The sequence below is a fragment of the Trematomus bernacchii genome, unplaced genomic scaffold (assembly GCF_902827165.1).
Source record: "Trematomus bernacchii unplaced genomic scaffold, fTreBer1.1, whole genome shotgun sequence".
NCBI classification, from domain to species: domain Eukaryota; kingdom Metazoa; phylum Chordata; class Actinopteri; order Perciformes; family Nototheniidae; genus Trematomus; species Trematomus bernacchii.
The window spans coordinates 820,966-834,727 of record NW_022987648.1 but is presented as its reverse complement, the minus strand read 5'-3'; the positions used below and the strand labels follow the sequence as shown (position 1 = coordinate 834,727).

The window sequence follows — 13,762 nt, the reverse complement described above, 5'->3', positions numbered from 1 at the left end:
AAAATACCCAGGAGGGCACAGAGGGAAAGGCAGCAGGACGTCATGTCTCCGCCCACCTTATACATATTCATGAGCCGAGCGCCCCTGCGTGCCCTTACGCGATGACGCAACGCGACAACTGCGGGTCCCGATTGCTGCAGCCGCTTGTCAGTGTGACGAAGATTGGCACTCAGGTAAGCTGTCACTCAAAATCCCTCTTTTTCCGTTCCCTATCAATCAAAAGATCTGGGCCGCACGCAAAAATGCCCCGGGGCGAGCAGTGCGGACCTAGTCAGGGCAGCGGAGGGTGTTTTTGGAAGGAAGGCAGAAGCGCTAGAGCTCCGGAAAGAATAATACAATCTGTATACAAGGGAGGGGGGGTAAAAAAATATGTCGGCGTTTTGGGGGCAGAGGAGGATTGTGGAAAAGCAAAGGGCGAGAGCTAGAAACGAGGCCCGACAGTCGTAACGTTAGCGCGGAGGGGAGGGGAAGGAGAGGGCAGCTGTCCCCGCTTGATTGATTGACTTGTGTGGGAAGGGTTTGACGATCAACGAGGCTAGCCTGTTGTGCAGCCAATGCTTCTTAATATCATTGCAGTCGAATTAGTTTGTATTGCTTTCAAGAAATGCATTTTCATTTTAAATGTTAAATGAGCAATGCTAACGCTCTTTGAGCCAACATGCTTCGTATCCATCCGCAGCGGGGTCTTTTTTTGTACCTGCCTAGCTAGGTTAGCTTGTTTTCTTGGCAGTGATCCCCCTTGCTAAATATGGCGCGTCACATTTGGCCTCACCGTACAGTATACGAAACACGAATAAGTTAACAGTACCTGACTAACGTTAGCTGTGTCTCGGACGGGCGGTCCTCTTTTAGGTTAACCTTTATTGTGCTCGTGAGCTAGAGCCAATGTGGCGTTAACGGTACATGCTAGCCAACAAATACTGTGGAAAAACAAGGCTTACTCCCGCCGAGCTGCTTAGTCTGCGAATAACACGAACGTTATAGTACATTGGGGTTAAGGTGTTAACCCAAAGGCTTTATTACACTTGTATCTCTCCTTGCCGCCACAAAGGGTGGGTAGCTAACACAGGGCTAACAGCTAAGCCCGTCGTGGTGTGTGTGTTTAACAGCAGTTGCAGGGTGGCCTTATAACTGCTAACTATTATTATAACAGCGCACCTAGGGTATATAGCTCAACCCTCGCTGTTTTCTGATATTGGTGTAAACAGAAATGCTTATTGTTGAAGCGATATATAGAAATAAATCAGTAAACGTTATCCACTCATATTTAACCTCCCCTCCTTAGCATATTTTCTGTGTGCCCCCATATTCTCTTGTTATGGCCCAACGCGTGTGCAAACATCAAAACCACATAGTTTATGGTATGACTTATCTACATGTCCTTCAAATGCTTCACATTTTTGGGTCATATTCAGGAGTAAATATTTGATCATAGTGTCTGTTTTATGCTCACCCAAAGTTGTCTGTTATTGATTCAGCATACATTGTTTTGTAGCATGGAAACAAACAGTGCTTCATTTCCCCTTGATCACATAAGTGTATTTACAAAGCTAATGATAACTTAAACTCTGACTTCTTGACGGTGCATTGTTAAAAGTTTTGCCTACACTCCAGGAATGTTTAACAGGTAGTCTAACTGAAACTATGTGTATTGTGTAGGTTGGCCACCTGTCCCTCTCTATAATGCCCAGGTGTTTGCAGCATCTGCAGTGAAGTGATGGCAGCCCAGTCGGTTTCCATAGACAAGTACCCAAAGGGAGAGCAGCAGGTGGGTGACAGGGAGGCATTTGGTTTGGACCCTGAAGCCTACACAACCTTCTACAAGTGCCTGAACTGCCCTTTTTTTTGCAAGTTTTAAAAAAAGATAGTCAACCGCAACATTAAAAGACCTTTTCTGAAATAACAACACCTAAATGTTTCTGACTTCAGCTGTCAGCATTGTCACTCTTTGCCCATGGATCCCCAGTTATTTTTAGTAGTGATAAGTTGCACTGGATTGTTAAACAAAGAGAAACACTTGCATGTAACACTAGAGCACAGGCGATGTTAATGCTATTACATCAGTTTTAATAATCTGCTGGCTGCCTGCTTGTCTGTCTGCAAAAAAATCACTTTATGAGATATACTGATGATGAATAAAGCCCTATTTTTCTGAATAGTCTTTCTGTTTATGAGCTTATATAAATTGCTTACATTAAGTGCCAAATTTGGGGGTGTTGAGAGTTGAAAATGATCTATGACTAATGAGAAATGTTCCACCCCAAGCAAGTGATTATTTTTAGCTACTTTGTGCTCAATCTCATACATTGTTCATTCAGTCACATGGTATGGGATGGGAGTTATGGTCCTGGAAAAGATCCTGGGTTGCGGGTAGGCAGGCACGAAATGTGTGAAAATAAGAAACCTGGCTCCCACTCAATGAGTAAGCCTCTAGTGGAGGGTTTGGAGGCTACAGCCACATATTCATTTACATTAGGTGATTTGTAAATGTCTGTACACACAGGTTCTGGATAAGTGTAGGCTTGCATTGTAATTTGAAGGCAACACTCTGCAAGTAGTCTAGCTATAGTGTGCTCACAGAGCGATGACAAAAGACCTGAGGGCATGAATGAATGAAGACATGTTATTTTGTCTGTCCACCGGAGATGTATGACAGTCATTCTCAGGTCACAAGTATTACAGGGAAACAGGAATAAACTCAGTTCCGTAACTTGCATCAAAGAGTGCTGATGCAGGACTTATAACTCGTATCAACACCTCTTTCTGTGGCATTAAAGACTTTTCATCGTTCTTTCAAAAACATTTAGTGTTGTGTGAAAAATGCATAGCTTTTGTGGATTTCTGACCATGCCCTCATGACTTTCTAAAGGCTTCGTATTAAAACAAGGCTCAGTGTTAAGCTTTGCCTCCGGCTACTCTTGGTCTTCACATGATGTCTTTATGTCTCTCATTCTCCGCCTCTCTTCTCACCTCTTCCCTCTGTTTCTGTTACTCTGTAGCTTTCTTTTCTCACTTCTTTGTTTCCTTTTTTCAACAGATGCAAGGTGTAGTAAAGGTAGACGGAGATTCCGAGCAGAAGTATCTTGAGGGGACGTTGGCAGAGGTGCCCAGCCCAGCCCCCACAGAGCCACAGACACCCATGGACGTGGACAAAGCCTCCATATATCGGTGGTGTGTGTGTGTGTGTGTGTGTGTGTGTGTGTGTGTGTGTGTGTGTGTGTGTGTGTGTGTGTGTGTGTGTGTGTGTGTGTGTGTGTGTGTGTGTGTGTGTGTGTGTGGTGTGTGTGTGTGTGTGTGTGTGTGTGTGTGTGTGTGTGTGTGTGTGTGGTGTGGTGTGTGTGTGTGTGTGTGTGGTGTGTGTGTGTGTAGTGGTGTGTGTGTGTGTGTGTGTGTGGTGTGTGTGTGTGTGTGTGTGTGTGTGTGTGTGTGTGTGTGTGTGTGTGTGTGTGTGTGTGTGTGTGTGTGTGTGTGTGTGTGTGTGTGTGTGTGTGTGTGTGTGTGTGTGTGTGTGTGTGTGTGTGTGTGTGTGTGTGTGTGTCATTCACATTAGCCAGTAGGACATATCACATGACAAGTCCTCTCCTTTGTTCATGTGATTCTAATGTACCCTCTGGTATTTAATAATGTTAAGAGTGTGGTTTTCATTCATTTTAAAATGATGTGGTATTTGTTTTCATGTACACTAAATGCCGTTTGTTTTTCCACACCTCACAGGCACCCCCTGTTCCCTCTCTTGGCCCTGCTGTTTGAGAAGTGTGAACAGTCCACGCTCAGCTCTGATTGCATCACCTCGGCCAGCTTCGACGTGGACATTGAGAACTTTGTCCGCAATCAGGAGAAAGAGGGTAAGCCCTTCTTCAGCGAGGACCCTGAACTCGACAACTTGGTGAGAACCCTCTCCATCTCAGATTTTTGGCTGCTGTTTTTCTTTTGTTTGTTTTATATCATCTTGGTGGGATTTTGAAAGTAGACCACATACCAAAATGTAACTCAAATTGTATACCTTCTTAAACAAGTGTTTACTGCTGGAGATGTTACAATCTCTATAAAAAAAAGAGTGAAGTTTTGGCTCCCAGTGTGGTCTTCACTAAGAAAACACTGAATGTGGTCGGGAGGGGCTTATAAGACAGTTTGAGTAAATCCATTTTGTTGACAGACCGGGGCTGAAGTCGAATAGTCCATTTAGCTTAGGAACCTTCCTAACGGAGTGAAATGACCCGGAAGTCCCTCAGTGGCAGCCATGATAAGTGCCGTTCGAATTCTCTAAATTAAAAGGAAAGGAGGTTTCAAACTTCCTTTTATAACCTCCTTTAGCTTAGGAACCACTGGACCTCCCTCACCTAAAGGAGAGGAGAAAATGCTGCCCCACAATGCCTTGCGGCCGCAGCATTTGCCATCACACAACAGTCGGCCGTTCACGGAAACAACCGATTATGAACGAGAAATGATATCATGAAAGTTACGGTGCTTATTAAGCATTTTAAAACGTATGTGGTAAGTTGCCAAAGTGCTTTGTTTTGAACATTCATCAGTATTATAATCAAAAAGAGAAATATGAACGTTAGTTTTTACTGAAATGATCAAATAAAGTCAACATTTCACAGTCTTTACTGAGCTGTGTGGGGTTTGTTCAACTTTTAAAAGATGTTTGAATGGTGATATACACAGTGATAGATGTTAAGGACTAACGTTTATAATAAATACATTTGTATTGATTTGAAGATCTTTTCATACAATCATACGTATTGGGATCATTTGTATTAATGTGGACCGGAGGGAGAGGGTGACGAGCATAAGTTTCACTTTCCTTTTTTATTTCAATTCCAACTTTGGTCATGAAGAATATGTTTCTCTGTTGTCCCCGTTCATAAAGCATAACAGCATCAGAGCACGGTGCAGAGTCTCTAGATGAGTTTACAGTAGTCCCTCGTTCTTATTAAACATCCATGTTGTAGTCCGCTGTATAGAAAACTGTAGTTTCCATAGTTTCCCCACAGCAGCAGACGCACATTTATGACGTCCGCTGGCGCATCATAAACACGTCGGATAGTGAACGTGCAGTCGATTCTCTAAAGCACCGCAGTCTCTTCTCCTAAATCCTTTTGAATTCTCCTATCCACTATCCCTTAACCCCGTGACGTTTCACTCCGAGGTCAAGGGATAGGGATAGAACTTAGGAGCTGATTTTTGGACTATTCGACTGCAACCCCGATGTGACTGGGGGTAATCTCAGTGTGATTTCAGATCCCGATGGACCGTCGGCTCCCATTCATATCAAGTGCAGATCATTTGTTTGGAATTATTACATATGCAGATGACCGAAAACCAATTTTAGTTCTGAGGCCAAAACAGGGATGTGAGGTATTTCAAAAAGAAATACAAAATGAAACCACAACTCACTTACACACTCGCTAGTCACCTTTAACCTCATCAGCATGGTGAGGTGCAGCTTTGTCCACTTGCTATAGTTAAATATATGAGTGAAAACTGAATAACACTGTTAACACAGCGCATGGAGCAATCAATTACATTTCCTCAAATAGAGCATAGAGAACTTAAGGAAACAAAGTGTAATGGAATTGGGAAGATTAAGGAAAAGGAGGGCAACACACTCGGATCTGTTTCTGCTCTGGTACTGACTAAGGCTAAATAAGCTCTGAACCAGACGCTGGTACCAGAAGTATGACCAGGGCACACACAGAGTTCTCTGACTGTGGAAACCTGATGGCTTCACATATGATAAACTGTCCCCGTTACTTACCTAGAAGCTAAAAGTGGGATTGTTTGACAGTGGGTTGTGTGTGCAGTATTACCATGTGAGTCAGACCTGCACTGTCCACACTGTGAGCTGTCGGCAGTGCAGATTTGACTAAACTTTCACTGTGTTTTGTTATTTGTATAATTACACATCATTCTTGGCATAATTGCGCCTACTGGTTTTCATCATAGTTAAATACTACAGGTATTAACCCTTGTGCCCTCCTCGGGCATTTTTGTACATTTTTCCTGACTTTTTTTTTTTTTATTTGGTGTTCATTTCAGCTGTGTTACAGCTTTTGGCATGGATTTTTGCAAGAAGTCTTCTTTTGAGTCAAATTTTTGAAATCCAATGTCGTTTACTCTTACATGTTTTGTATACTCTCGTGATGCATTTTGCACCCTCTGGACCCCTTCGTGGCAAAAATGTACACGCTCATAGAAACTGCTATTAAATCATCATACATCAATATTTTATTAAACTTTTTTTTCCATGAATCACTTGAACAACTTCTAACGTGCTCAAAACTACCAAACATCCAATAATTTTCAGGATTTTAACCCTTTAAATGCCTGTTTCATTATTTGAATTATTTAATTTCTCTTAAAAAAAAACACAAAAAATGAATTTCTTTCAATATAATAATTAGTAGAGGGATGGAACTTTGGTGGTTATTAGAGTCTGGGATGTGTCAAAGATTAGCAACAAAATTGATTTCACTGCATTATTAATTTTTACGTAGTGTCAGATACTACCTCTGGACACCTTCGTGGCAAAAATGTACACGCCCAAAACAACTGCTATTAAATCATCATACATCAATATCTTTTTCTACTTTTTTTTTCATGAATCACATATACAACTTCTCACGTACTCCAAACTACCAAACATTCAATCATTGGCAGGATTTTAACCCTTTAAATGCCTGTTTAATTATTTTAATTATTTCATTTCTCTCAAAAATGCCTCATTGACTTCCATTCAGACCACATTTGTTGATCTCACTGCCATTGCAGTATAAAACCATGCATTTTGTAATGTCAGCATTTCATTTAGAAGAAAAGTAGTGATATTTGATATTTCTACTCTATTCCAACAGATTACACAAGTTTCCGTGTAGGCCGATGCATTACATTCTTACATTTTTGCCAGTTATATTATGGAGCCGTGTGACTACCAGGGGGCCCCGAGAGTGGTGTGTGTGTGTGTGTGTATGTATGTATGTATGTATATGTGTGTGTGTGTGTGTGCGTGTGTGTGTGTGTGTATATGTATGTGCGTGTGTGTGTGTGTATATGTGCGTGTGTTTGTGTGTGTGTGTGTGTGTGTGTCATTTCCAGCAGCAGACTAGCAGGTCCTGCAGCATGTGACCTGGTGCTCTCAGGTGATAGAACAACAATTTTTTAGGCCTGTGCACAACCAGCACACACGTCTCCTCCCTCTCCGTGTGTGTGTGTGTGTGAGAATCGTAAGCATGCACAGATCATTTCATGGGAAAAAAAAGGCCATCTTTTGAGGGATGTGTTTGATGTGTCTTTGAAGAGCTGCTTGATTACTCAAAAACAAAAAACAACTGTTAGTGTGTTTATGCACCTGGCTGCCAAAGATAAACATGCAGTTTGACCAAGGGCTTATTTCATTAGTGAGCAGAGAAGGAGAAAGACCTGGAGCAAAGAGAAGGAACTCAAATGAAGAAGCTTTTCAGTGCAGAAGAGACTTCAGAAATAATCTTGCAGCCTTCTTCTGCCAGCGAGCTGCAGGACTCATCTGAAGAAGACACAAGGTTCGAGCTGGGGTCTGACACTGAATGCTCTCTGGAGTCCAGCATTTCTTTGAGTTCCTCTGACCCTTCATCTGAAAGTGGAGAGGACACTGAGGGTCCGGCCCACCATCCACCACCACGGGGGGCTTTCTTCTCACAATCTGTGAGGACACCCTGGTTTTCCCCAGCTCCTGGGAGAACGACCTCCGTTCTTCTCTGTCCCCTCACTGTGGGCCGGACCCTCAGTGTCCTCTCCACTTTCAGATGAAGGGTCAGAGGAACTCAAAGAAATGCTGGACTCCAGAGAGCATTCAGTGTCAGACCCCCCCTCGAACCTTGTGTCTTCTTCAGATGAGTCCTGCAGCTCGCTGGCAGAAGAAGGCTGCAAGATTATTTCTGAAGTCTCTTCTGCACTGAAAAGCTTCTTCATTTGAGTTCCTTCTCTTTGCTCCAGGTCTTTCTCCTTCTCTGCTCACTAATGAAATAAGCCCTTGGTCAAACTGCATGTTTATCTTTGGCAGCCAGGTGCATAAACAGACTAACATTTGTTTTTTGTTTTTGAGTAATCAAGCAGCTCTTCAAAGACACATCAAACACATCCCTCAAAAGATGGCCTTTTGTTCCCATGAAATGATCTGTGCATGCTTACAGATTCTCACACACACACACACACACGGAGAGGGAGGAGAGGTGTGTGCTGGTTGTGCACAGGCCTAAAAAAAATGTTGTTCTATCACCTGAGAGCACCAGGTCACATGCTGCAGGACCTGCTAGTCTGCTGCTGGAAATGACACACACACACACACACGCACATATACACACGCACACGCATACATATACATACACACACACACACACACACACACACCACTCTCGGGGCCCCCTGGTAGTCACACGGCTCCATAATATAACTGGCAAAAATGTAAGAATTTAATGCATCAGCCTACAGTGGGAAAATGGTTTAATCTGTTGGAATAGAGTAGAAATATCAAATATCACTACTTTTCTTCTAAATGAAATGCTGACATTACAAAATGCATGGTTTTATACTGCAATGGCAATGAGATCAACAAATGTGGTCTGAATGGAAGTCAATGAGGCATTTTTGAGATAAATGAAATAATGAAAATAATGAAACAGGCGTTTAAAGGGTTAAAATCGAAACTGTAAATGGTAGTTTTGAGTACGTTAGAAGTTGTTTATGTGATTCATGAAAAAAAAGTAGAAAAAGATATTGATATATGATGATTTAATAGAAGTTATTATGGGCGTGTACATTTTTGCCACGAAGGTGTCCAGAGGTAGTATCTGATACTACGTAAAAAATAATAATGCAGTCAAATCAATTTTGTTGCTAATCTTTGACACATCCCAGACTCTAGTAACCACCAAAGTTCCATCCCTCTACTAATTATTATATTGAAAAATAATTATGTTTTGTGTTTTTTCGTAAGAAAAAATGAAATAATTCAAATAATTAAACAGGCATTTAAAGGGTTAAAATCCAGACAATTATTGAATGTTTGGTAGTTTTGAGTACGTTATAAGTTGTTTAAGTGATTCATGAAAAAAAAAGTAGAAAGAAATGTTGATGTATGATGATTTAGTAGCAGTTATTATGGGCGTGTACATTTTTGCCACGAAGGGGTCGAAAGGTTGAAAATTCGAGGAGGGCACAAGGGTTAAATGTGTATGACAAGTACCTTACTGTAAGTGTCTAAATCCCCAACATCAGCCACGTAAGAGGATACACGACGGGGACTCTGATCCCATAGACTGTCTCAAGCTGTTTTTTCTGCTTCTGACCTGTAGATGGTGAAAGCCATCCAGGTGCTGCGCATCCACCTGCTGGAGCTGGAGAAGGTGAGTGACCTGTGTAAGGACTTCTGCAGCCGCTACATTGCCTGCCTCAAGACTAAGATGAACAGCGAGACCCTGCTGAGTGGAGACCCGGGGAGCCCCTACTCCCCCGTGCAGGGCCAGGTCCAGGGTTTCTCCCCTATCAAGACTCCGGTATGGACTGTAGGTGGACTCTACACATCACCACACATTTAGAGTGCGAGAATCATGTACCACCAGCAGGTGGCTCTTTGAGTGCCTTTAGAAGTCAACATCTCATGCATGACACTGACAATTATTTTTTATTTCTTTACATTTTAATTTCATCCTTTAACCTGCTACACTGTGTCAGCAAGTGTCATGTCAAAGTGCTCTGAAATGTGAGCCAGCATGGGGAACAAACAGTGACTTTGCCCTTTATGTGTTGTGCAGACCCCCAGCTCTATCTCAGGGACCATCAGTCCTCAGGGTCAGATCGTGGTGCCAGCATCAGCCCTGCAGCAAGGGAACGTTACCGTGACAGCCGTCAACCCCACCCAAATGGTCGCAGGTATGTCACCATGGCATACAACAACTCCGCCCTCAGGTACTGTACTGTTCTCACAGCAGCATTCTGCAAGGACACTGATCAGCAGCCAGCACACAGCAAAGCACATTATATTAAGGTATGTGTGTTTTTGTTGACTCCAGGTGGGACGGTGTACCAGCCTGTTACAGTCGTCACTCCTCAGGGTCAAGTGGTAACACAGGCTCTTTCTCCCGGGACAATACGCGTCCAAAACAATCAGGTTGTTCATCTCTCTTTGTGACTGTGATGCTGCTGTATTTGTAAATAATTGGTTCCTTGGCGATTGCTGGCTATTAACTCAAAAATGTAAATTCAGTAAAGTCTAACTGCCTGTGTGTGTGCTCAGCTCCAGCTGCAGTTTCACCAGGACCTGAACCTCTTTAATCACGACGACAACTCATCTAAGAACAAACGTGGCGTTCTACCTAAACTGGCCACCAATGTCATGCGCTCGTGGCTCTTCCAGCACATCGGGGTGAGTGTGTGTGTGTGTGCTTCAAATGTTTGCCTGTGTAACTGCAATCCTACCAAAACACTGAGGCCTCTATTCCCCTGTCCTTTTCTGTAGCACCCATACCCAACAGAGGATGAGAAGAAACAGATTGCCATTCAGACAAACCTGACCCTTCTGCAGGTCAACAACTGGTGAGTTTGCCAACAGAACCACAGCCCAGCACCGTCCCAAGTTCATGTCAGGACGTTAGGGTAACGCTTTCTCCCCAGTGTTCTGTCTGCTCCAGAGACAAGACTTGGCTCTTCTTTCAAAGGAACTGATTTACTATTTTTGCATCGACTTTTGCTTCTTTTTCAAATTTTCGAGACGATTTTTCTTCTTTATTTCAATTTTATATGAATACAAATGTGGCTGGGTGGGTAATAACATGTTTCTGTGGTGGGATCACCGCAGAACACATATTTGTTTCTTTACTGAGAGAAAAGTAGCTGAATGTAGTTTAAGTTAAGAGCTGTTCTGGTCACAGATTAGACTCCAGCCTCCCCTCAGATCGGAGTATTCTCCTGTTTCCAGGTTCATAAATGCCAGGAGGCGAATCCTGCAGCCCATGTTGGATGCCAGCTCCTCTGAGACACCAAAAGCCAAGAAAAGACGCCTCAGAACCGGCCGCTGCAGCGCTTCTGGCCGGACTCCATCGCCACAGGAGGGGGGGGGCCAGCAGCAAGTCACCATGCCTGATGGTACACAAGAAATAATCATTAAATAGTCTTTATCCTGTGTAACATCCACACTCAAACAACACCTCAATAAGTGAACAGGACGTGGATTTCGCTGTGTGTGTTTGGGTATGTGAAGGGGTTCATTTTGAGATCACAGCAAGTTGTCTGCCTCCATCCCAATCATTGCCATCTCACAAGTCATTTAGCGAAAATTGAATTTGCTTTACCTTGAAATGTCCTCCACACTGTCAGAATCAGAATACCTCTATTCGTCCCACAGATGGGACATTTACAATTGTTACAGCAAAGAGCCAAAGATAGCTTAATATAAATAAATAATAAAGCAAATATTAAAGATAAAAAAAACTAGAAAGTAATCCACCATGAAAAGATGGTTGAGCATGTCAGCGTTTATGTCGGGTATTATTCAGGTTTTAAGTCAGGATTATTAGCTGCTCAGCTTGTACTCTCAACATTTCTATTTTGTAGAGCTTTCACTGAGTCATTGTCCTCTCCTTTTCAGGGACAATGGTGACGATGAACATGGAGAGTCTGCAGAGCCTGACGTCAGACGGGGCCACTCTGGCAATACAGCAGGTGATGCTGGGGGGCCACAGCGAGGACGAGTCGGGGGACAGTGGAGACGAAGACGATGACGTGGACATGGCCGGGCTAGGCCTGGACAACAGCGACTCGTTGCAGTAGAGGACACACACCTCACACTCTGAACTACACACAAGACATGTGTCAATAGTTCTCTTAAAATCCTAGTACAGACACACATTAGGTTTACATCCAGCACAAAGTACAGGACGTCCCGCTCCTGCACTCCGACCCCCCACCCTGCTGAACAGCAGTTTATGCTGAGTACGTACATCAGGAGTTTCCTTTCAGAAACCCTTTTTTCATTATTTAGTTGATGTATGCGAGTGCACTTTTTGTATATTTAAGCTCAAAAAGATGAAATCAAACAGAAGAAAAAGTAAGTGTTTAACACTTGAAGCAAGTTTGTATGCTCCGTTGATAAATGTTGACTGATCTATGATTTGTTTCTCGGCCCCTGTTCCCCGTCCCCAGTTGAATTCTCATTTTGGATGCCAACAATTTTCAAGTTGTATCTGTAAGGGTTTGTCTTCACTTTTTGCATGCTTGTGTTTGAGTAGATGTGCGCATTTTTGCGACGGACTCCGCGGCTCTCACTCGGGCCCCTCACTCGGGCCCCTGCAGGCCGAGTAGAGCCTAGTGGAGAGATTTCAAAAGGCTCTCACTCGGGCCCCTGCAGGCCGAGTAGAGCCTAGTGGAGAGATTTCAAAAGGCTCTCACTCGGGCCCCTGCAGGCCGAGTAGAGCCTAGTGGAGAGATTTCAAAAGGCTCTCACTCGGGCCCCTGCAGGCCGAGTAGAGCCTAGTGGAGAGATTTCAAAAGGCTCTCACTCGGGCCCCTGCAGGCCGAGCAGAGCCTAGTGGAGAGATTTCAAAAGGCTCTCACTCGGGCCCCTGCAGGCCGAGCAGAGCCTAGTGGAGAGATTTCAAAAGGCTCTCACTCGGGCCCCTGCAGGCCGAGCAGAGCCTAGTGGAGAGATTTAAAAAAAAAAAAGGAGAGATGCTTATTTTTATATACAAACGTATGAAATTCGTGTTTTTTGTTTCATTTTTGTGTTCTCCTGCTTTGTAAGGAATATTTATGTACAGATTCATAATTAAAGTTAGCGACCCTGTTTTCCAGGGTTCTTTGAAGTTTTCTAAAAAAAAAGAGGAATTGAATCCTGATGAAAATGACTATTTAAATTGGTTTTAAACTTACAATACTAACATGGCCTTACCTGTGTTCTTTTTTTAAAGAATTATTGCCAAGAAGCACAAAAAGTCTGACCCTTGGTGAAATTGGTCAAAAGGACACTAAACTGCAGTCCATGTGTGTGGTTCTGTAAAGCATTGTTAATAATGTTACTTTGCGTACTGCAACATCTATGTTATGTGAAGTAATCTTTCACAGTAACTTGACTGCAGTGCTCAGATTTCTTGCATACACTTTTACCCTCATTGTGTATAACATACGTTATGTCTTTTAATCATTTGACAGTAGTAGCAAACTTTCTAAAATGCACAATCCAGAACACTATGCTAACCACACAATCACAAGGGTCTGAGTAACCACAGTGAGGTCTGAGCTCCATCGACAAGAAGCAGTGGACTTTTTGCACGCGTTAAACTTTTATTTATGTTCACGTAGATGCTGTGCTGAAAACAGAGCAGGTGTTAAGTTGAGCGCCGGCCTGAGGGATGCTGTGGCCCCCTGCCACTACAATCAAATGTAGTGAGAGACTCCACATCTCTATCAATATGTTGATATTACTTCACAAATAGGGTGCCTCTTGTTTGAAAATCTGTAACATTGTACTGTACAACAATTGTCTGTCAATAGCTGCAGTGTCTGGTTCATTTCCTCTTGTAAAGTTGAGGCCTGGAATGGTTATTTGGTGCAGCTGAGGGTGGGGGGACACTGGGTGGGCTCTCGTCGAGCTCTCGGTTCCTCACTTGCTTTTTATGAAGCGTTGTTCACTTTTCTTGTCTGTTTTGCCTTAGAGCTTTCTATTTTGGAATAAACGATGCCTAACTCTCTGCTGTTCCCCGTCTCTGTTCCTTAAACTTTGCCTCCACAC

At 43.2% G+C, this 13,762-nt stretch overlaps 1 protein-coding gene across 1 annotated transcript; it reads left to right on the top strand.

The window, feature by feature from the left end:
* Positions 1–99: 99 nt before the first annotated feature.
* pknox1.1 (pbx/knotted 1 homeobox 1.1) lies at positions 100–13,719 on the top strand. Its single transcript, XM_034134366.1, is given in 13 exon segments — positions 100–173; positions 1,660–1,768; positions 3,038–3,168; positions 3,715–3,886; positions 9,333–9,542; positions 9,792–9,945; positions 10,050–10,147; positions 10,274–10,402; positions 10,496–10,572; positions 10,955–11,010; positions 11,013–11,086; positions 11,088–11,121; positions 11,624–13,719. Coding segments are annotated over 12 exon segments (1,368 nt in total). The 5' UTR covers positions 100–173; positions 1,660–1,717; the 3' UTR covers positions 11,806–13,719.
* The last annotated feature ends 43 nt before the right edge of the window (positions 13,720–13,762 follow it).